This window comes from Onychostruthus taczanowskii, unplaced genomic scaffold (genome assembly GCF_017590055.1).
Source record: "Onychostruthus taczanowskii isolate IOZ18803 unplaced genomic scaffold, ASM1759005v1 scaffold2, whole genome shotgun sequence".
Taxonomy (NCBI): domain Eukaryota; kingdom Metazoa; phylum Chordata; class Aves; order Passeriformes; family Passeridae; genus Onychostruthus; species Onychostruthus taczanowskii.
The window spans coordinates 24,335,101-24,359,355 of NW_024499239.1; the positions used below are offsets into that span (position 1 = coordinate 24,335,101).

The 24,255-nt window shown below is 45.7% G+C and overlaps 1 protein-coding gene across 1 annotated transcript in view; it reads right to left on the bottom strand.

Moving 5' to 3' along the window:
• FGFRL1 (fibroblast growth factor receptor like 1) overlaps positions 1 to 18,501 on the bottom strand; it is a 167,061-nt gene extending 148,560 nt beyond the window's left edge. Inside the window, exons 1-2 of the mRNA XM_041402793.1 lie at positions 18,029 to 18,501; positions 16,830 to 16,939 (exon numbers count right to left, since the gene is read on the bottom strand). Of these exons, the coding sequence (XP_041258727.1) occupies positions 16,830 to 16,890 (61 nt within the window). The 5' untranslated portion in view covers positions 16,891 to 16,939; positions 18,029 to 18,501. The remainder of the gene's footprint in view (positions 1 to 16,829; positions 16,940 to 18,028) is intronic.
• Positions 18,502 to 24,255: the final 5,754 nt, after the last annotated feature.

Sequence of the window (24,255 nt, forward strand, 5' to 3'; positions counted from 1 at the left end):
GGGTTCAGATTCAAATGTGAGACCCTTGGCATGATAACAACCCAAAAGAGGGCCATCTAAGCAAAAAGAAACACCTCAGTCTGAAAATTTAAAATGTTGTATGACCTCCTGTTGGAAGGAAAATTATTCCTTCAGTTTTATCTCAAGTAAAAATGCCTGATGAAGAAGTATAGTATAGTCAAAGCTGCATGAGATCCTAGTAATGTTTGTTTAAAGCCAGAGATGTCCCTTTAAAATGAGGTCTGTGAACCTGGGGAAAAAAAAAACCAAAACAACCAACCAGTGAGGACAGAGGAGTAGTGAAAGCTTTTTTCCTAGTTTTTTAGTACTGTATCTACTAAAGAAACATGTTCTGCTGGTTAAAATAAAAAAAGCAAGATTCTACTCATATTGACTGGATTTCAATATTTCTAAAAACATGAGCACTTCATAAATACACTGAAATATTCTGTCATCGCCAGACAGAACATGCCAGTTTTCTATAAATATAGACATCTGGCAGTGGTTTCTTCTACTGCTATAGATTTCTGGTGTGAAGAATGCTATTTTGTAAGCAAATGCATGTTGGAAATTAATTTCATATGCGACAGGTTACATTAAAGAGCAAGAAAGATTTGCTGGGCAGAAGCACGTAACAAAACCAGTGCTCCTGACCCTCTCTGTGAGGTTGCCTTCACAATACTGTAGGCATAAAATATGTTCCTCCAAGCAGTGCAGTGAAGCTTAATTAAAGCATGCCCACAAATTGCATTGAAATTTGAAAAGGGCACTTAGTTTGGCGTTGTAATTCCAGCCATGGTGAAACAGCACTGACAAAACGATGAATATTAAATATCAGCAAGTAAGAGCCTGCTTGGTACAAACCACCTGAGGGATACCACAAGCAACAGCCAGGTCTATAAAATCCAGTGCTGTAGGGCTATGCCATGACTTTTAGTCTTTCCTTTTTTTTTAATTCTTTTTTTTTTTAATAGGATTTCCAGTCATATCTATGTCCTAATCTGACCCATGGTACAACCATCCACAGAGTTGCATCAGACAGAGGGCAGGAAAAAATTCTTTCTCGTGAGGGCAGTGAAGCACTGGAACAGTTTGCCACATCTCTGGAAGTGTTCAAGGTCAAGTTGAGGGGGCAGCCTAGAGGAAGGTGTCCCTGCCCATGCCAGGGGGTTGGAACAAGATGATTTTTAAGCAGTCTTCCAACCCAAACCAGTCCAGGATTTTATGATTCTACAAAACTGGGGACACATAGAGTCATTACAAAGAGGTGAGGATGGGGAGAATATCTTACTTCACTAAGAACTCACCTGGGCTGAAAATGGACCCTAATATCTCACTCTAAGGGTGACAGAAGATCTCTGTGTTAGGGCATGGGCTATGCTTTCTATCCACATCTGCTTTGCTCTATAAACTCCCTATCGCAAAGTTATTAGCATCAGCAGATAGATCAATTTCTGACTGGAAAATTTTCCTTTCTGGTTAACATAAGCCAAGCATAAACACTCCCTCAGAGGTTAACAAAAGCCAGCAGCCCAAACAGGGACAACTCTGCAAGAAAAGGGGAGTGGGAGTCAGGGGGAAGTTGAAAAGACAATTAATCACAGGTTTTCATACACCTTAACACATTCCTGCCAGTGATCAGGCATTTAGAGTGACTCTGTGTTGCTCCTCACCCCCTTTAAACCCTGTTTGGGGGAAATATTTTTCCAAGTGCAGACATCACAGCAGATCCCAGAGCCATCCTTGGCATCCAGCCCCCACTGTCTACCTTCCCCACTCCCTTCAGTAAACACCACTAATTCCCCAGGTCCATCAGACCTTTTTTTTTTCCTTCCAAATCAGCCTAAAAGCATTTTGGTACCAAAGACAAAAAGAAAAGCAGGGAGGACCCACTAAACCCAGAGTCTCCAGACAGCTCTCAGCGTCTGTCAAATGCTTGCTAAAAAATCCAAATAAAGACAAACCCAAGCAGCCTTGATACCTTGTGTTATCTTTGCAGGCTGGCTGCTGCCTTATCAGCTCTGACAGAACCCAGCATTTAAGAAAAATTCAGTAGTCTTTGGGTGGAAGTTAGTTCCTAAAAAAAACACGCAGCCGAATTGCTGGAAGTTGGTGTAAGAGGAGAGGGTGAGTGGGTAAGAGATGGTCTGAAAAGTCCCACTATGGTCTTGCTGTTCCCTCCCAGGAAATACACTGCCATGTAAGATTTTCAATTATTTATTCCATAATTCACTCCTCACTTTTCACATCCACTGCACAGGCCAAGAGCTACAAGGGTGAACAATGGCTCCAAATGCTGCTTGCTCACATTAGGGATGAGAATGGAATGGAATTAGGATAGAATCCAGGTAAAGCCACCAGCTCTTCATACCAGGTTTTCAAGCTCATCAGAAATGGATGAAGATCTTCTGACCATGACTGGTGCTGGTCTTAAGTGCCACTGCCCTGATGGGGAGGACAAAGATGTTTTATCCTCATCTTTACTTATAAAAAAAGATGCTCTTTTTGGATAAAGTCTCTGTGAAAGGATTTGGATGTTGTGGAACATTTTTAATGAAAAGCAAAAGTTCTGTTTGCTTTCACACATACCTCACCGTGCACTGTGCATTTTGGCAGCCCCCTCACACAGGAGTTGGACTTCTCCTGTGCAAAGGCATGAAGGTCCTGCTCTTGAAAAAGTTATAAAATAGTTATAAAACACCTTTGCTTGACATTAATTGATGGGTAGAACAAGTTAGCAAGAGAGGAGCTGTCGCAAGGCCAAGGGCTGCTTTTCAGAGTCTCATTTGTAATGTGACAGAGGGAATAGCTGGGGGAAGGAATCAACCTCTTGTCAACCCCAGAGGGAAGGACAAACAGACAGACATTCCCTGGGGAGCTGCCCCAGCATTACAAGACCCTCTGACAGAGGGTGAGTGGCTTTCTGCCTCTGACCTGACCCTTTCTCCCCCAGAGAGTCCTCACAAGTCTTCCTAAACAGCTAGCAGAACCTGAAGTGACACAGCTGGGCTCCCAAAATGACCCTTTTTCTTTATTTTATTTTAAATTTTTGCCCAAGATAACACTGCAGGGGAGGCAGAGGAACAAAGCAAAGGGAACTGCAAGAGTGGAAGGTCCTCAGCAAGTATTTCTTTAAATACAAGAAATCTCCAGGTGTTTGAAGTATGTGCCTGAACACTTGGAAGAAAGGAGTTTGAGAACAGAGACTTCTCTAGTTGCAAAAGTGCATTGAAATCCTTGGGTTTGGACCTCCCCTTGTGTGCCTCCAGTGTTGTGCTACATGGGTTCAGTGGATCCAAACTGGGATGAATTCAAATGGATGTGTCATACACTATTTTCCGTGTTTTATTTGACTTTAATTACTTCTTAGCAGTACTGCTGTTTGAAAAAAATCTTTCTCAATTGAGGGTGTTGGTTCTGCCTAGGGCTGCTTGGCCCTTTTCCACTGAAATGCCCTTTCAACAACCACCAGAAGCCTTCGCAAGGAAAATGAAATCTTTTGGAAGATCTCTTTTTCTGTGACTGTGTGAAAATTTGCCTCTCTCAACTCTCTTTCCTTCTCCCAGATTTTAGGTTGGTTGTTATTTCCATCTGTCTAGAAGGTGGAAACCCGTGGTGGGCTCCAGCAGGGTGTGGAGCAACACTTGGAAACAGTCAGACCTTGCTGGTAGCGTACATGAAGACACTTTGATGGTGATGAGGATGATAATAACAGTAATAATGCCTGAATAATCTGTGTATTTTTTTTTTCATTCCAGAACTTTTGATGGTTGTTTCTATAAAAAATAAGCTTTGTGTAATGCCATCTCTCCCTGAAGTCAATGATGTCTTGTGCCCAGCAGAGAGGGGAAAAATGAACTTGTAATTCACACACATGAACCACAGTGGGTGTTCAGTGCAAGGCTCCAGCCTATGCATGAACAAATGCTTGCATATGTTTCACCTTGGCCCCTGAAACAAGTTCTGGGGACAGAATTATTTGCCTGGTGGGTCTGTATTGTAGCAGCAGCAAGAAATCCTTATCAGGGCAACATCTGCTTTGTACAGGGTGCAAAGATACCTCATCATTCTGGGGGTAAACAGTAAATAAAACTCAGCTGACCAACAGGTCTGGTTTTGGAGGGGCCCTTTGTCAGAGTAAAACAAAGCCTCTATCCAAAGAGCTGCTGCATTTAACACAGTGGCTGTCTGTTCTTCGTTCTGAGTTCGACAGCCCTCAGCACAACGACAGCGCTTCGGTGCAATGAGGACTTCCAGGCACTAACCCCAATCTAAAAAAAATAATAATGAAGTCACAGCAGCTACAATAACACCTTTGCCTTTTGCTGTGTTCATCATACCAACCAAAACCTCTGCTCACTTGCTGACCTGTTCTCTGAGAGCAATATTAAATGTCTCAGATGTTGCAGTCCTCCTCAAGCTCTACCTTAATATGTATCTTGTAAATAGCCTCCAACACATACCACAGACAGAAGGCCCCGAGTCAGTTTTAACACTGTGTTAATTACAGCATAAAACCTGCTCAATTAATTTGTAGCATTTTTCATCTGCCTCAGACAAGTTATTGGGTTTACAGTTTGGGGTTCTTTTTCACTTTATAGTATCTGCCTTACCCTTGCAGAGGTAAAAGGGAAAGCGCCTGTAAGTACACAAAGAAAACAATCCAAATCAAAATGCCATTAAAATTCATTCAGGGTTATTCCTTGCTGCTATTATTTCAGTTAGTCTCTGGTAACTAAGCTGTTCCCTTTTTTTCTTTCAAACACTTGTCTCAGTGAAAGTCTGATGATGTTTTTCCTTCTGGAGAAAGAAATCCCAGAGATGTATTTTCAACCTCCCAGCTCAGTGTTTCCTAGATATTTTGAATCAGGCAGGGACTGTTGCCAAGATTCACAATTTCCCCAGATCACTACACACCCTCACACTCTCAGTTTAAAGCCACCACAGATGCAGGGATGGACCCTGGAGTGGTTCTTACTGCCCTGTTCCTGTTGTCCTTCTTGCAGTCCATGAGCCAGTGTGGGAACCTACACTTGTCCCTCTTGCATTGCCCAAGAGGGACCCATTGTCCAGGTACGAGAAGGTTTAGCAGATTTTAAAGCATATTTAAGAAAAAAAAATCCTTTTCTTTCAATAGGTAGAGTAACTGAGTACCAGGTTCTGATCTTCACACCTGTACCTGACTTTACTCTTCCAAGGCAGAGTAAGCCCAGCAGCCTTCATATGGGTACTGATACATACACCAAGATCTTTCTCCCTTTCCAAAAAAACTAGATCAAGAGGCAAAAGCCACAGCTTCTCCAGGGTGCTGGGTCATGTTTCAGAAGGTTAGACATGTGTCAATCACCCCTGGACAGAACTCCTGTACCACGTCTCACTGGTCAAAATAAACATCCCTTTCCAGAAATCCCCTAAAAGTGTTGTTGATTCAACCCTGCAGCGTTACCTGTTTAGCCTGCTGGCTCTCTTAATTCTCCCTGGAAAAATATTTTCACCCACAGGGAGTATTTTGGCCAAGTTGTTTTCTCTGCCTTATTTTTGCAACCTGCTGAAGCAGTGTCAGTAGTCAGAAGCTTTGCAGAGACAAAGCCAAGCTTGAGGAGAAACTCCTGGTGACATCCCACATTCACCTTGGCCCCAGGGTGGATACACACTGTGCCTGGACCAGAGGGAACACCTGGTTGCCAGCAGTACTCGTTGCAGCCACCTTTGCTGCCCACTGTGCTTCTCATGAAGCAGCTCCTTCCTTGCAGCAGGCAATGCCATAGGCAGGCTAGCAAACACTGGCAGAATTACCTTGCCATTTTCCATTTCCACAAAATGATCCTTCTGCCTCAGAAGACAAAAGCAGAGACAGAGGAAGGAAGGTATCACCCATTTCCCCATAAAATCCCTCCAAATTTCAAGGGACCATTGAGACAAACAGAAAATTGTCACGATGCAGAGTGTGAAAGATGCAATCTCCCAGTGCAGAAGGTCCAGCAATACACTACCCCTGAGCTGAACCAAGAGCCAAACCAAACATGACTTTTCAGTCTTCACATTCACTGCCCCCAGGCTATGTTACATTTTACCCTGTGGACCTTGATGCATTTGAGATTCCTAAAGAGTCATTTTATAAATGTTCCCATAAATATCCAGTCCTTCAAAGTACTGAGCCTTCCTGCCATAAGCAGGAACAGAAGAAAGGACTTGCTGCCTGTAAGGACACTGCGATATTCCACAAGCTCAGCCCATGCTCCTCTAAGAATTTAAACCATCACATTTTTTCCAGGTTGGCTTCCTGCCCAAGTTTCCTCCCCAAAACATCCAAAGCAAGGTCAGAGGAGCTCTCCCCCTGGCACAAGGGAGTTACCAGGCTGGGAGCAAAGGAGGACAAGGACAGGCCAGCGATGGAGTCAAGTTCAGTCATCTTCAGCTGCCATGAAGTCACACCTGAGAAGGATTTACTGCCAGAATCTGAGCGGCTGCAGTCAGGAAAAGGAAGGGGAGTCCTATTTGTGCATCTAATGACCCAACTTAGCAGGACAGAAACCAAGTGCTTGACCTTTCTCAACATCATGTGAAGCAAATGCTCCATATGACACGGCTCCAGCATTATCTACCAGGCACAGGTGCATGACTGCAATTAGAAATGACCAGCATTTCACACATAACAGCACCTTTCAACCCAACTCAGCCCATCCAAAACCACTTTGAAACTCAGTTACCATTTTCTTCCCAATCAGCCTTCCCAGCTCCTTGCCAGCTCGAGCAGCACCAAATAATTCCCCATGAAGTTCCACAGCTGTTATTTGAAAATTAAATTGGAAGTCACAACACCTCGCTGCACGCTGGTAGATCTTACACATGGCATTTGGTTTATCCCAACACCATTCCTCACCCCCACCCCTAAACCAACTTCCGTGGAGAACAATGCCGCTGGTTTGTGTCCACAACAGATTTATTCCCCTCTTTCCAGCAGCTCACAACGCCCACACCTTCAAGGGGCAGTAGCTGCTTGAAGCAAAGGGTTCCTTCTCGTTTCTGCAAAGAAAAGGCTGCCCTCTATAATCAGGGTATTGTTCTCCCTAAACGGAGCCAGACTCTGTAAACACGCTGCTCTGCACAGCGCTGGGAGGGTGAATGCCAGCCTGTGTATACATACATGCAGGGAATGTGTCCTGTTCTAAACAACAGTGAATTATGGTAATTCATTTCCTCTGCCTAAACAGCGCTAATAAGCTTCAGGAAAGGAGGAGGAAAAAGTAAACAAGAGTCCATTACAAAAAGGTGAGGGGGAGAGGTAACCAAATAACTCCACCAAATGTCTCCTCAGGGGAAGGACATTCACAGCTCAGACGGGCTCCACACAGCCCTCCCTCCGTCCTGCTGGAGGTGGAAATGTAACAGCAACAATTTCTTTCTTTTCTTTCCAAAGATTTCAGCCTGTTTTCACGAGTTCAATCTTGTGAAATGGTAAATGAGCCCCCACCAGTGCCCTGATCCACAGCGACTGCATCCCTGGGGGCTTTGCACTGCATGTGATGTGAGTGCTCCAGTGACCAGGCCAACATGAATAGTCAGAGCCTATTTGTGATTTTCTAACAGGAAAATAATTTCACTAAGCAAACTGCCATGCTTTGACTCAAAACCCTGATTAGCACAGTTTGAAAACAGGGCAGCATACTGTTCTGGGAATTAACTTGCTTGACCCCTAGTCTATAATGGCACTCAAATAATCTGTGAGTCAGACCAAGTTGAAAAACTCTTGGAAGACCACACTGAAAGAATTTACTGGATTTATTGGATTTTCTTGGATAAAAGAAAAATAAGCTTGGAACTCCACTTGGTCTGTGGCCTTCAGAAAGACAAGCTTTTTCTCCTGACAGTATCTAGAAGAGGAAGAATGCCTATGCTGAGCAGCACTTTCTGGGTCTCTTTTTAATGCACTGGAAACTCTCAATAAATAGTCATAATTATTATAAATATGCAGGTCTATTGCTATGATTACTTTTGAGTAGCACCCTTGCAGTAGCTTTCTTTGGTATTGATGATAAAGTAAGGGACAGATTCCTAACCTGGTGCATCTACAATCCTCCTCCAAACAGGAATACTCAAGGGGAGGAGAGCCCTGAATTTACCTTCAATTTAAATATCCAGAGGCTACTTTAGCAATTGCATACAAGGATTACTAGTCTGATGTTTCCAATGAACTTCCAAGGACAAAAATAAACCTGTGTAAATCACCATCACAAAATACTGCCTGAAATCCTCCAGATCCTCTGGCCTACTCCTGTTTGAGCAGGCAGGAAATCAGGAAAAGCATTCTGCCTTAGGAACACAAGCAGAACTTTGCTCTGGTCTAGATAAAACACTGACTCATCCCCACCGTATGGTTTGTGCAGCTCCTGAGCAAAATGCTCTCACAGCCTCTACTACTTCTTTGTATCTCAGAAACAGTAGCCGTGTGCTCAGAGCAAACACCTTCAGAGAGCAAATCCAGCAATTAGCAATCAACTATCCAAAGCCACTTCCCTGCATATGCAAATATCTCCCTAACAGGTTTATGATTCCTTGCCAATCAAACAAGGCAAAGTAAACACCTGCTTACTGTCCTGGCCATGACTAAGTAGAAAGTTTCACTCTCATTAGCCCTTAATGAAATTAGCCCTGCCAATACTGCATTTCTGATTGGCTGGGAATAGCAGGGAGGAGGAAAGATACTCATCAGCTCTGATCTGTTATTCTAGTTTTATATTAACTATTGCAGATCATGATGAACCCTCCCATGGCGTGATGCCACCCTGCACAGAACTGAAGCTCAGCCTGGTCTTACAAGGCTCCAGTTTCTGCTCTCTGGTAGGATTATATATTTAAATCCTACTCACACCTACTCAGCCACAACTCACTGAACTGAAAGGGACTATCACCTTCGTAATCCAACCCTGGACATTAAAATATGAAATGACTTAACAGAGCATGGAGCCTGATCTCCATGAAGCCTGACCTCCTCTCTGGAGGAGCTGTCAACTCCTCCCCAGTTTTTCCATTTCAAACTGCCCAAAATTACATTAAACCCTTCCCAGTATTCCTCGTCTGGACATAGAGATGCTGGAATTGCCACCAAAATGTTGTGTTAGTCTGCAGAAGAACAGGAGAGATTTAGATTCACCCAGAAGGTGAGCAAGGTGGCTCACAGCACCCTCTCTCTGAAGGGTATCCACACCCTGCAGGAGTTAGAGCCACCCGTTTAATACTGACTGGTCAATGACAAACAAGCATCCTCCCTTCCTTCCACAGAGTCTGGAGTATCCCTGGGGAGATATTCCACAGTGTTCAGAGGTTCATCCTGTTACTCATTAACCCTTCCATCCTTGACACACAGTTCATACACCTGTAGCTCATCTGGCACTTGTCATTGCTTAACCAGCAGTTACAGATGTGTTACAGAACTGTGTTAACAGATCTGAGAACAACCACCGAGAAAAATAACTTCCTCTGTTACTCTAACTCACACAAATCTGTTAGAGAGGAAGGAGGAGGGAAAGAAACCTGTTCACAGTGCTCCAGCATCTGCAGCTGCCTAACTCCAGTACTTTGGCTTGTGCAGCTTTGAGAGACTTGAACAGCTTTCCCTTTTCCCTTCTTTGTGGTTGATTTGGCCTTGCCCCATTCACTTCTGTCTAGAACAAAGGAGATTAAAATCCATACAAAGCAATAGCAAAACACAGCACAATGAAAGCACCCCTTTTACATTAGAAGGCTTTTACTCAGTCATACATTGGTCAAAAGCCAATTGAGTCTCACACCTGTATGTGAGGGCACCTGGGAGGACACAAGAGACGAGAGAGCCACTGCACAGACTTGGAAAAGCTGCATCCCAACATCCCCTTCCAAGTCACACACTGCCTGCTCAAGATCCTCTCCCAGGGACCAGCAGGCCTCAAGAGCAGGGGTACACTAATTAATCTGGGCTAAATTTTATCTTGGGGGTTGGCTAACACATTTCCCACCATGTTCCTCTCCAGCTTTTTCCCCTCTCCCAGTATCCTGGGCAGAACTAACAAGCCCAAAGTCACCACAGAGATGCTGTGCCAGTCCACATTAATAACTAACTCTTAAGGTTATCAGTTCAGGGCGTATGTGGAGCAAACCTAGCAAGGAGAATGTGAATTTTTAAAAACGCCTATTGCACAAATTAAGTCCACATTTCCCTATTTGTCTGCTGTTCCTGTGTTTTTATCTGACAGGCACAAACACTGACAGCTCCTAAAATACCCACCCAAGTCAATGCCACCCAAGTGGCATCTAGGGTATGACACCTCTTGCATTATTCCCTTGACATGACACCCAAGATTGTGTGAATCTCTCATGAAATAAATTTACCACATACGAGAAGGAATTATTTTGTGTCCCATCTAGCTGGAAACCACTAGTAGAGAGGCTGAGCATAGAGGTGCAGCCATCCTGAGAAACATTAACCTGCTCCAAGGAGCCTCTGTTCCCAATTTACATTTTTCTTCTTTCCTTAGTGAAGCTCAAAGTAAGTTTGAACACTTAATGGAAGAAGTAGCCTGGAGTTATTGGCTGAATTTCTTCATGAAAATTGGAGTGGCTGGGATGAAATAACAACGTCAGGTTCCTCGCAGCACTGCAGGACACTGTGTTTCTGCTGTGATACCAAGGGGACACTGAGTAATCAAAGCAACCAACCCAACTCCACACAGCCCAGGCTTATTTGACTGGAAAGGCTAGGGGGGAATAAGAGATGGGAATGGATTTAGCAACAAATAGCATACACTCACTTATTAAATAACAGGCAATTTTTGAGCCCATCCAGACTCAGAACACTGCCCACAGGATGTCTCTCTGTCTTTGGGGATAAACCTCTCTGCAGCAACCCACAGTTTAAGCAGTGAATTTCCAAATTGTTTTCAGCGCACACTCCACCCATCAACCAGAGCTGGCAGTCAGTAGAAGTAAAATGTGCTTTTCTAGAATAAAAATGTGAGTCCAAGCCATGCAGTCAAGCAGGTGAGTTGCACATTTAGCCCATATCCCCTCGGCTGTCACACATGGGGTGGGTATCACAGATCATCTCAGTAAGTCATCCTTCAGGGATGGATCCAAAGCCTATGGGAGTGAGTAGGAGTCACAGCACCAACACTCACAGGCTCTGAATCAGGTCCTAACCTGTCACAACTGGCATGGGCTGCATTTGCTTATCTCACACGACATCAGGACAGCACGATCAGATCAAGCTTGCTTTTGGAAATATTTTTCTTTTACCATAGTACCACAGTTACTATAACAGAGCAGCAGACTGAACAGATTTGCATCAGACAGAAGTGTTTGCAACTTCTGCATTCACACAGGCTCCACTCTCAAAAAGTCCCTTATATGACCAAAAATGTTTCACCTTGCTGCAGAAGATTAGAGCAGGTAAACACAGCTAAATAGGTACAGGGGTGTTATTACCAGAGAAAGCCCAAAGTAAAGGCTGATTACAGAGAAAAAGATAAGGAATAGAAATCCAAATTAAATGTTCCAAACAATATCAAATGCATTTTAGCTTGAGCAGCCCATCAGAAAATACAGGAAGAGGTCAGATGAAAGACAAATTACTTGAAACAAGACAAAATGAGGAGGGTAATGAAAGAAATGTGAGAAAAAAGCACTTCCACCAACTCCTGTAATGCTGGGATACATTTGCACAGATCCTTTTGGCAGCTTGGTTTTACAAGTCACTGCAGACACAAGTAGGAGCTTCACATCTTAGGAAAATCAGCTGCACCAGTTCAAATCTCACTGAATAAATAAAGCTATGACTAAAGGTTGTTGAGGTTTTTTTTTTAATTCAACCTAGGCACAAGAGGATCTCTGCATTATTATTATTATTATTTTCCTCTTTCAGTGGAAATTTTTATCTCTTTCAGTAATTAATCCAAAAATGCACAAGCAGACTCTACTGCATTCACACTATTCCATGACGAGTATTCTGCACCCAGATGTATCAGTGTCACTTATGGTGAGACAGAAACTCAAAAAGGAATTATCAGAGAGGATATCGGAAAATATCAGCTCTATCAAACTCATGTCAAACTCATGTCAAATGAAAAACTTCAGCTTTAGTTAATAAATTGGCACCAATGGCCCCAAATCTTGAAAAAGGAGTTCCTACTTGCTAGCAAGTGTCACTTCTTTTTCAATTTTGATTTTTTTTTTTCCTGAAAAAAACACTTTCCTGTAATATCTCAAGCACCACCATGGCATATGAAAGAGGCTTCTGTGGCTAAGACTCAGGCTTTGGAGCCCAGCCTTTGCTGTCTGCAAGTTCATCCCAGAAAAGAGACATTTGGATGTGCTGCTTGCGTTTTTTAATGAAGGTCAAAGAAACATATGGACTTGAAAAACAGAGTTATAAAAACTTTAGGGAAAATGTAGATGTATTTGAGCAATTTGCTGAGTTTTGTAATATTCCTAATTAAAAACAAATAAAATCAACCCTAATTTTCCAGTATGACGCACACTGAATTTTATGTTTAAACTCGGCCTCAATTTAAAGTGGCCGACAGCCTCAGAAGAAGGGAGGAACCAGCGTTTAAAAAATAACCAGGATTTTCTTAGCTCGTCATGTTGACTCTAGGTACAAGTCATGCTGACAAATTATTCATGAGCAAGTTCCCCAAGAGCAAGATCCAAAAAATGCCCCAAACTTCTCCAGAAGATGTGCTGTGACTTCCATAAAATCTGAATCAGGCTGTTAGATCTGAACATGCTTCTCTTTCACAAGCGAGAAATTACCTAATCATTCTATCTGGTAACAACCACTCAACAAGAATAAAGGCGTAATGCAAAAGGCAACAACCATCCCTGTCCCATTACCATTTTGTATGTTTTCAGGGTTTACTGAAGGACCCTTATAGACCCTAAAGTTTACTCTTATAAACCCCAAAGTTACAGAATCAGAACGAAGAACTCAACTTCCAAGACATTAAAAAAAAAATCACCTCTAGCAACCTATTCCCTTTTCTTCAATATGAAGAGAAACCAAAATGGCACATAACATTATTTCTGCATGAAACCGTTGAATTTTGGCGTGGCCCAATCAGCAAATTCCCTGTAAAGCAGACACCAAGCAGGTTTGCAAGCCAAGGTCGCACAGAGAAGTGCCAGAACAGAAAGCAATTAAGGTCCCGTTCTTCCCTTCCCTACGCAATGCACCGAAAATGAAATCAACATCCAAACTAATTAGTTTCCAGCAGAATATCAGTTTACTCGCTAACAGGAGGGTGGTTACTGCTCTTACCAAAAACTTCTAAACATACCATACAAAATCTTGCTTAAGCCATGGGACCAAGCCAGGCACATCCCAACGTTACCATATACGGTCACCAACGCGAATATGATGGCAACTTGACAGATTTGGAACAAATATTGCGTTGTTGGTCACTGAGATAACACAGGCAGGAAAATATCAGATTGTATTACCTGTGTCCAGCCGGAGGTGTGGCGTGGCAGGAGCTACATTGCTACAGGACATAGTCACTAAAGGTTAGTGACCCAGCATGGCATTAATCCCTGCAGAGAACACTGAAGACTTTTATGCCCAGTATGGGGCTGCTTGGAGAGAGCAGGAATGGAATAACATGAGGGATGAGCTGCTGGACCTGTGCTGTTATCCCAGGTTCAGAGCAGATATTATCTGTCGAGGCTGGCAACCAGGCTGAAGCTGCCAGGCTGAAGCCCCACGCCTTGGCTGTCAGCTGGAAGGCACAGTCCCTCTTAGAAAACCACAGCACTCAGGTTTTGCTCTCCAAGAGTGGGTTTTGAGCACACAAGCATTCTAGTTTTCAGCCACAAGGGAAAGAAGGGGCTTGGATATCTACCAAAATAGCTCCCAGGGAAGACTTTTTGGTACAGGCTCCCTTCAGGAGATCCTTAGCCTGGAATAAGATTGGCCACTGAGAAGTATTCCAGACCAAGTTTTTTGGAAGGTGTACACAAGCCCTTAGTCAAAGTCTTTCAACCCCAAAAGCATTGGTTCAAACACAGGCAGAGCTACCTCACCCTTAATCCCTTCAAACACAGACAGTTCTACCATCTGTACCTCTAAAATCAGACCTGCTCTCTATTTTTCCTGGATACTTCAGATGTATTGCCTCTTTCTTAAGAGTTTATCTTGGTTTGCTAAGATATTACTTTTTTTAGTGTCTTCTACATCAGTGATGAGATACATTGGTGGGACAGAGCCAGCAGGCACAGATCCGACCCTGGAAAAACACCCCTTTTTGCTGGGAGGTGGAAAAAAAAAACCTGCCAGCCAAACCCAATCAGTCATTCCTGCAGGGCCCTTTGCCTTAAAAGGTGTCACCTAAATAAAGATGTAAAAATAATACAACGTAACATTTAATGCAAGATTGCAGCTGAGCATTCAACTGTCAGGAAATATCAAAGCTGGAGCGCGTGGGCAACTTAACTCTGCCCCCTTGTGCAGATGCACCATGGCACAGCCCTTCCCCAAGCACGGGCACAGCTTTCAGTCAGCTTCAAATGAACACCCTAATTACAGCATAACCTACTTTTGCCTAAAATGAGTAGAAAAGAAGGACCATCACTTTCCCAGAGAACCTCCTCAGCCACCTTCCTCACTTGATCGCCAGCCAGCAAGCACCTATTTAACTTCTGATGCCTCAGATCAGGAGGTGCTGGCACACTTCAGGCCACATATGTCTAATCTGCAGTCAGGACAAAGACATGAAATGCTGTTTGACCAAAACAAAGAGCCCTTCTTCCTCCAGAGAAGAGCCTCACGATCTCAGGCTGAGATTTGGCTGAAGGACTGCCTATAAAACCCGAGCAACTGTGGCAGGTAACGTTTACACATCTCCAGCGGCCAAAGCCCTTGTAGGAGGCGTTCAGAAAAACTCTGCAGGCACATGAAAAGCCTGGCACATTTTTCCAAGAACCTGAAATTATCCCAATGTAAACACCTAACAATTGGAGATAACTGTCAGCACAAAGTTTCAAAGTTCTGGGAAGTGTCTCATCTCTGCTCACAAGTTCGATCTTCCATCTACCTCCTTCACAATCAGAAATGTTCTCCTTCTCAAGGAGGTCTAAAGCAGGAATTAAATGTCAGAATTTTGTTTCTGTTTTCACAGCAATGACTCCTTTTTCTTCTATAATTCCCCTCTCTCAGCACACAAATGAATGACATTTTTCATGGGTTTGGCCCTGGCTTTTAACCTCTATCTCTTGATAATTTTAAATAACCAGCACCATCTCTCCATACACTTACAGAATGGGTTTTTCTAGTTCTGAAAAGTGTTCAAATAATCCAATTACCAATATGATCCTATCAAAGTTATATTTAAAAGACCTTTCCACAAGAAAAATAACGATGTCCTGAAATTACTGCTGTTAATTTTCTGTCACTTCTTCACATGGCAAGAGCCCACAGCGCTTCACTTTCCAGGGGCAGTAAGTGTAAGAGCAAGACAATTGCAAACCAAATTTAAACAGGGTCAGCCAGTAAAGGAGCCGATACTCAGCTCACATCAGAGACAAGAATCTTTTTGTCTTCTCCTGCCCACTTGAGATCTTTTCCGGAACTCCACCAACTTCTCAGGTCCATTGCAATAATATACATCTATGAAGTCATCTTAATTCACACACTGCTGCCCATCGCCCACAACTTAAACTGAGTCTCCATTGTAAGCCTTGCCTGGAATTCAGACTTGAAGGAATTACAGCCTATATACTGTTTTCTTTTTCATTCAGCTTCCAGCCAAATCATTTTATAGTGCTTTTGCCTCCATAAAATATTTGCTTGAGAGCCAATGCCAAAAAAAAAAAAAAAAAAAGCAGTGCACTAAACCAAACTTGAGTTTTCAGAGTAATGCTCCCCCTCTCCTTTCCCACCCTCACCCCCAAGATTTATTTTTGGCAAGTTACAGCCCAAGTGAAGGGCAAGATTAAACCTTTTAACTCGCAAGTCCTTCACATTGGACGACTTCAACGTCTTATAACAATTCACAAAACTCCGAGACTGTTGGGAATTGCAGCTGGAGCAATCTGCATCCAAAAGTTGTACCCCTATTCTCCTGGAACAATGCAGTCCCTACTTTGTGACCAGGGGTGGGGGAGCTGAAATCCTGGATTCCCATTCAGGCTAAGGACAGCACCCACCAAGATACAACACAGGCAAAGCGCCACCGCTCCTTGCACTCTGATCCCAGAGCTTTGCTAAAAGCACCTTGCCATAAAGAAACTTCTTTTTTTCCTACCCCCATCATTCCCAAGTCAACGTATTTCAATTTGCCTCTGGAAGGGTAACCTGTTTATTGAAATCTGATCAACTGCTGGAGCCTCAACGCTCAAATACTCTCTCGCTGTTGGGAACTGTCATTTGTCTGTCACCGGGGAAGTTAATGGATGTGTTTGTTTAGTTTGTAAGTGGGAATACACAGGGCAGAGGCTGGAGGGATTACAGGAGGGGAGAGGTATTTCTGATCCACAGAGGAATGCAGCTGCTTTTCTTTAAAATTGTCTGTGTATTTTTACACATGCACAAGAAAAGCCCCTGGAAGTTCACCTGTGCCTAACAGACCTCAGCAAAGCCGCAGTGACCGCGCTCCATCCCAAACAACGCAGGTAAGGAGGCACCACACGTGGGCACGAGCCTGCACCCCTGTGCAGATAAAAAATGTGCAGGGGACGAGTCCCTGCTGACAGCAACTCCCCTGGGGGTTCCCTCCGGGGGCACCACGGGTGTTAGCAGAGCCCACGGGGCAGAGGGAAGGGACAGAGTCACAGGGTGATCGCAGCACGCGCGGTCCCCTTACCTCTCGCTGAGTCCGAAAATGCAATTATCCCTGCCAAAAGGAGCGCCAGCTGCAATTCCATTTTGAAAACCAGATCCCGCCGTATCGCACAGGCTACTGTCCTCTCAGACCTGGAGGCAGGAAAAAAGAGAGCAAAATAGTTACTGGGGGGGGGAAACTGTGAACAACCCTCAACTTTGCAGAGTTTTAAATCCCATTCAGAAGACTGACAAGAAGAAAGAGCAAATGAAAGAGCAACGTACTTGTAATTCATTCCTTGGTGCTCAGTGAGTAAAACTTTGCCCTCCTCTCTGCTTTAGCCTGATATAAATCAAGAACCCACTGAGGCCAGTAAGCTCCTCTAAGTTTACAGTTAATGCATAATTCTTTAGTATCCTGTACAGAACCAGTCTGGAAGGCAAACAAAACGCTAGCAAGTGGCCATAAAACAAGATTTCAGGTTAACAATTTGCGGAGGAACTTGGTGGAAGGGGGAGGAGGAATGCTACCTCTCCCATCAGCAGCCCAGAAAACTTTGTGTTGCTGCTCCAGTGCCCCTCAGCCAGGCTCCGCTCTGGGTACGCGCCTTCCTCCACTCCGAGACTTCTCTGTACAGCGCTGATTCCTCCTTTCCTCTTCTTCCCCCCGCCACCCCCGCCACGCTTTCTCCACCAACAGCCCCACTTGTTTCCGTGGGCTCCAGAGGTGCGTCCCAAAGCGCAACCGCACTTAATTACCCAGATTCTTGAAGATGCCTTCGCTGCGATACGCACGCCCGGGGAAGATCAGGTTTACATTAATTACACCCCATTCTCCTCCTAAAACTCTCACTCTCTAAACACTGTCTGGATTCCTCACCCTTGTAAACTCCCCGCTTTAAACACCCCGTGCCCCCAGGACACACAACAACCCGCGTACAGCATCCAGCACAGCAAACGCGGCCGCTCCGCCGTTCGCTCCCGTTCGCGGCGGGCAGCGGGAGCGGGGGGCGGCGGGGCTCGCCCGGGGCGCAGCGCGGCTCGGCGGTAACGGGATATTCGCCGCCGGGAGCCGGGGTCGCGGAAGGGAGGGACGAGCGGGGGGACACCCGGCGCGATGCCACCTGGTGCTGCCCCGCGCCTCGGCGCTGCGCTGGCGGCTCCCAGCTGTGCGCTACGCGGCCCCGGCGCGGTGTCCCGGAGCGGTGTCCCGGCCCGGGTGGCGGCGCGGGGGACACTTACCTTGGCTGCTGCCGGGCTCTAACACCGCGCTCTGGAGCCCATCCCCGCCGCTCGCCGCCTCATGCCCTCCGCGGCCACGGCGCCCGGCGGGCGCTCCGCCGCCGGCCTCTACCTCATCCCCCCTCCCCGGGGTGCCGGGGGCTGCCTGGGGGTGCCCTCCCCACGGAGCGGCTCTGCCCCTTCACCGGCTTTTGAACAACCTCCCCCCTTCGCCCCCGCGGGCGATTTTTTTCCACTCGAGAGTCACGGGCGAGGAGGTCAGGGAAAGGGGGAAACCTTGTAAATTATTTTTTTTCCTGCTTTCCGGGCCGGGCTGAGCGTGTGTGTGCGGGGAGGGACAGCGGGGACCTGCCAGAGCCTCCGGGGCTCCGCGCCGCGGGATGCCCGGTGATGCCGTCCGGCGGCTCGCCCAGCCGGAATCCCGTTTAAGGAGCGAGGGGAGGAGGGGAAAGGGGCTGGGGAAGGGGAGGGGAGGGGGGGGGAGAGCCGGGGAGCGAGAAACCGGCGATAAAGCAACTTTCCCTGCAGGGCTTTGTGGCAGTGGGGGCCGAGCCGCCGCGGAGGGCGGTGCGGGGCCGCCCCGCTCCAAACTTCGCACCAATCCCCGGGAGCCCCCGGCAGCGCCCGCCCTCCGCCGGCCCCGCTCCCCTTAACCCTTTGCGGGCGGCAGCGGCGGCTGCGGAGCGCTCGGTGCGCCGGCAGCGCGTCCCGCAGCCCCCGCTGCAGCCGCCGCTGCCGAGCCCGCACCCCCGGCGCCGCGGTGTCGACCTCGCCGTGCCCCAGAGCATCCCTCTCCCCGCACCCCCGTAAGCCCAGCGGCGACCCCGCAGCCTCCCCGCACCCCAGGACCCGTCCCGGCCAAAGCAGCCCTCTGCCCGGGCCGGGAGAGAGCCCCGGCCGTGGGAACCCACCGCGCACGCAGCCGGGGAGGGACGGGGCCGGCTGCTCCGTTTTGATCTCTCGGCTTAGATGCAAATGATGCCAGAAGGAAGCTGGCCTGAGCTAAACTTAACCAAGTGGAAAATAAACTGTGGAGATGTCAGTTCCTTATATTAACTGTTACAATTATTTATTATTTACTTTCAAACACGACTCGGCTGATGCATCCGCTCTTACAGCAAATCACTCTTCATACAGGATCAAAACCAACCTGGCAGAATTCACCAAACAGACTAAACAAACGACAAGAAAAAATATTGCCCCAATGGCTAAACTTTTTGTATCTCAAAAGAAATATCATTACTGTTGATGTTATAGTTTCTTAGATCTCTTACTTGATATGCTCCAGCATGAAGACCTCCTTGAAAACAAAGTTGTCTCAGTACTAGTTCAATGTGATAGGCACCAGAAGAACGCCTAAACCCAAGCCAAGAATTAGTTTGAACATCTGTCTTATCTGTTTTGTTAGGATTATGAAATCACACCCTCTATTTTTATTGTTATTACTAAATATTTTTGCTTAGTGGTTCCTGACAACATTAAATCTTGATACACAAAATCAATGTGAAAAGCATGTAAGACTAAACATATAAACCCCTTGAGCCAGAAACAAAGTGGCTGACAACACTGGTTTTGTATTTTACATATTTATATCATCATTTTTATCATTAAAGTTAATTCAGCTGAGAAATCCCAGATGGACTCCTCCTCCTATCAGGCAATAACTTCAGCCTCATTGATTTCAAAGACAGTGTTGATTGAGGGAAACCTTCAGGACTTAACCTACATGGTCATGTTCATGCCATGCCTTCTGATAAAATCATTCTAACTTGCAGCAGAATGAGAGCTCAGCTTCATGCTGCATCTTGGGATGATGTGTAAAACACCTCTTTGTAACATTTTACAGCCATTTCACCCCACAGGAGTCAAGGTCTTTGTCCCAAGGACATCACCACACAGGTGATCCAGCCCTAAACCTATCTACACAACCTCTGTTTCCGTGCAGACTGAAGCCCAAAGCAGCATCAGTTCTGGTGCAGATGTGGGACATTGGTTCATGGGCAGGTTTCCCACCAGATCAGAGGGACCTGGCTGACACACCTTGTTTTTCTAGTCATGCACAGAGACCAAGGCTTAAATCCCAGATACACCATGACTGTCTTGTCTCAGACTGTCTAGACTTGGGTTAGCATTCTCTGGGCCTCAGCTCAGAAAGAAAAGATCTTCTTCCAACCCAGGCTGTGCCTAAGCCCAGCACAGAGGATAAAAGTCCTCGAATGGATCCACTCCTTCCATCCTCACTTCCGTATTGAAAATCACATGTGTGCCTTTGGAGGCTCCAACATCTCCCAGACTGAGAATTTCTCTGCACAGTACAACTATAAAGCAGCAAAATGTCTCCTGCAGCCTTCCACCAGTGTGAAGTTCTGGGAGATGAAGGATTACAGAGGTGGCACACAAGTTAAAAATTATTCAGGTGCCTCAACACCTTCTGATGCCCTTTAAGCCCTTTCCTTAGAAAGCTTTTTAAGCTTTTTAAGAATATGATTCCAAATGATGTTGCAAAGGGCTTACATGGGGCAGGGTATAGTGCCCACAGCTTCCATACCCCAGGCTAAAATAACCAGAAAATAAACCTTTCTAACATCAAAATTTCATCACTATTTTAAAATTTTTTTTCAGGGGCCTGAAAGAAAGTCTGAAATCCATGCTGTAGGCTTCATCCATCTCAATCCCAATACCATAGCAGAGGAATAAATGTAAAATATTGATACAAGAAAAATAATTAATATTCCTGAAACAGTTCCTAGTTTATCAGAAACAAAATCTCATGTTGTTTTCTCAACACTTCTACCTAAAAAAGGAAACATGCAGAGCTGTGTTTTTCTTCTGGGCTGGCTGTAATTTGCAGGATGATTGAGTAGTCTGAAAGTCAACAGCCCCAGTTTGCTCCTGCACCCCACGGTCCTGAGACAAGGCTGTGGGAAAACAGCTTTCTGGAGCTGACAAACAAAAATGAATGCTAAGCAACGAAATACGTGTCTCCACATGGTCTGAGAAGCAGCCTAACAGTCCATTTGTATCCCAGTTGTCCCCAAAGCCCTGTTTCCAGACCATGGCTTTTCAAATTTTGCATGGCTGTGATGGTCTAGTGAACATCCATCCCCAGAGTGACTTTCCTTATGTCTCCAAAACCACAAACTGGATTTTTCCCAGCTTTTCTACCTCTTTTCTCACAGGAGCCGCTCACCTCCGCTATCACAGAACTCCACTTCCCTGCATTTTCTCCCTTCCAACTTGACAGTTCATCCTTTTCTTTTCCCCTGCAGGTGACCTGGGACACACAGCACCTTCAGACTGTAATTCCTATCTTGTTCCAGTGATTTTTTTTTTTGTTTGTTTTCCCAGCTGCAGGTGGCAGCCACGCAGCCGGATTCCCCGTGATTCCAGTGCTCCAAGCGAGCCGGGCTGGCAGCGCTGCCTTGCCCGAGGAGCACGGGGCCCGTGGCACGGCTCCACGGGGACATGCCACCGGGGCGCAGGGCGCGCGGGGCTGGGCGGCTCCGCGCAGCTGACGGAGCACGTGAAGGTGATGGAAGGGCATGACCAGGATTAGCACATTCCCTCCACCTGCCACCCCGTCCCTGCAGGCCTCCTCTGGTTACCCAGCCACGTGGGGTCAACCTGAGCATCCCTCCCGGATGCCTGGGGAAGGGGGTTGATGTGGATGCAGGGAAAGGTGAGTAATGGGATTGATCCCTGGGTGGGTCAGTTCTGATAGAGCATTTGGCGTGTGACAGGGCAGCACGGAAAATGTCACATGAAATTAAAATTCTCCAGGGAAGACAAGGAGCACAAAACGCACTTTTCCATTTGCACAACACCAGAGTCACTGCCTGCTCCATTTAGGCCTATAGCTAAGGCTGAAATGGTGTTTGTCAGAGAAAGCAGAATCACTGTCTTCCCTATATATGGTAACTGAGACCCAGCTATAACCTAGATAACATTTAGAGGGGCTGAGCGGGCAGATGGAAAGATCAAACAGGGTGGTAGTGTGCTGAAAGCTATGCCACGTGTAAATATACATTTAGTCCCTTAGAATAGGTTTGCTCTAAGTGGTGTTGCAAAGAAACAAATGGTTCATCATATGCATGTGGTTCACTTTTATACATGAAGCATGAATGCCAATGTCTGACAGAGGGAAAGGATGATAACAGGGTTAGGTGTCCTATCATCCAAACCTTGGGTCCTGTGCAGAATGCTGGGAGGTCCCATTTCCCCATGGCCATTGTACCGGGCCTTTTCTGGCTTTCCACAGGCACAAAAGATCCCCCTGCTACCTTGTGGATCTCTGTGTTGGTCTGAAGCACCCCCAGGAGAGAGTTCCCAGCCCTTTCACCGAGGACCGGTCGCACACACTGCCCAGCCTCGCTGTGCCTGGAGAATGTGCTCGGATTTCTCATTGGTGCTAAATCTGCACATGACAGCATCTGCAGGCAATCACTTCCACCATTCCCAGTTGGGCAGGAGGCCCTGTCTCTCTTGGCCAGGTTGGGCACGCTGTGTCAGCGCTCCCTGGCACCGGGGAAACGTGACAGCCCTGAGCAGAGTCCAAGAGGTGCTCGGGGAATGCCAGCCCAGCCCAGCCCAGCCCAGCCCAGCCCAGCCCAGGAGGACACATCTCTCTGGCAGCGTGAGTCCCTCATGCTGCCTTCCCAGCAGCTGCCAAATGAATTTCAAGGTCTCAGTGCCTGGGACACACTAGTCAGCTGCTTAGCTCATGTCTCCAAGGTGTGTGACAGCAGAAGAAAACTCCTTGCTCCAGGCTGAGCTGAACTCTCCTGCTGAAGGCAAAGCTCGCTTGTGCAGGAGAAACAGCATCCCAAAGCAGCACCATGAAGTGCAGACCTATATTCCCTCTGTGAGAGCTTCAGACAACCTTCTCTGCTCCAAAAGGGTATATAAGAAGGTCCTAGTGTAATAAAACACTACAATCCATGCAAAATTCTCCTTCCTTGCGGGAAAGGTAAGAAAAAGGAAGGGGTTTAGATCAAGAAATCTAGATGGAAGAACACACAGAAGGTTTTAGACACACAGGGCCTAGACCTCATCTGCTTTTTCTGACTTCTCTCAGTAGATCTAAGAAAAGATACTACATCTCCAACAAAATCTGATTCCCTTCTACTCAACAACTAACCATGATCACAGGAATATACCACATCTGAGCACCATTTCCAAACTCCTGTTTAGGATGGAGAATATGGTACAAAAAGCTTGTGGCAGACTAGTTCGCCAACTGTTTAAAAGAGTTATACTCTTCCTTTTGTTAATTGTATCTCATTCCTCTTTTCCATATCCCTTTCCATCACTCTGTGCTTCTTTCCACTCTTAAATATTTGAAGGCAGCTCTGTAACTCTGCGGTTGTTCAAACTACAAGTAGTTAAAGTTTCCAAATGTTCTCCATAAACACATCCTTCCTCAGGCCCCTTATCCTTTATATCACTCAACACTGGTTTCTTGGAGTCAGTCTGACACTGATGTATGAAGGATTTGATTTTGCTTTCCTTCTACATCTGGCTAGAACAAGAATAATCCCACTGGAGCCATTGGAATCATTCTAAGTGAGAAAAAAAACCTGATCAAACCAACAGACTCATATGAGCAGCCACTATTCAGTCCAGATAGGCTGAGCTGAAGACTGAATTTGCAACCTTTGAATCTAAATATCCCATTCTGGGAGGAGACCACAATTTTGAAGGTCTAAATCTCCTCCAACTGCTTCCTCACATTATCCTCCTGTTCAAGGAAATTTGTTCACATTGATTCTGGGTTTAGCAAACAAATGTAGCAAACATGAAAGAAGAGTTGTGAAAAATAACAAAAAAAGAAAAAAGCCCAATATCAACAGACAGAATGAGAAACAGAAATGTCAAGTATTAATTGCTGAACAGACGTGAGGAATGTTAAGGGAAAGTGTTTGGGGATTTATGTTCAAAAAAATAAGACAACTTCCCAAACTATTTCCTTTCAAATCTCTCAGTATTTTCCATAAATTCCATGTGCATGTGTGGTGCTCTCTGATAACATACAAATCTGCATGCATAAACTGTTTTGAAATGTTTGTACAGTTTCATCCAAAAATATGACTATATGTTTGTGTTTTAATTGTCAGCAATGGCAGATTAGGCAAGAGCCGCATGCATCATGTCAGGGGCACTGACTAAGTTTAGGTGGTAAAAGCACAACCTCCCCCCTTTCTGGCTGGGTCTTGATAACAAAGAGAAAC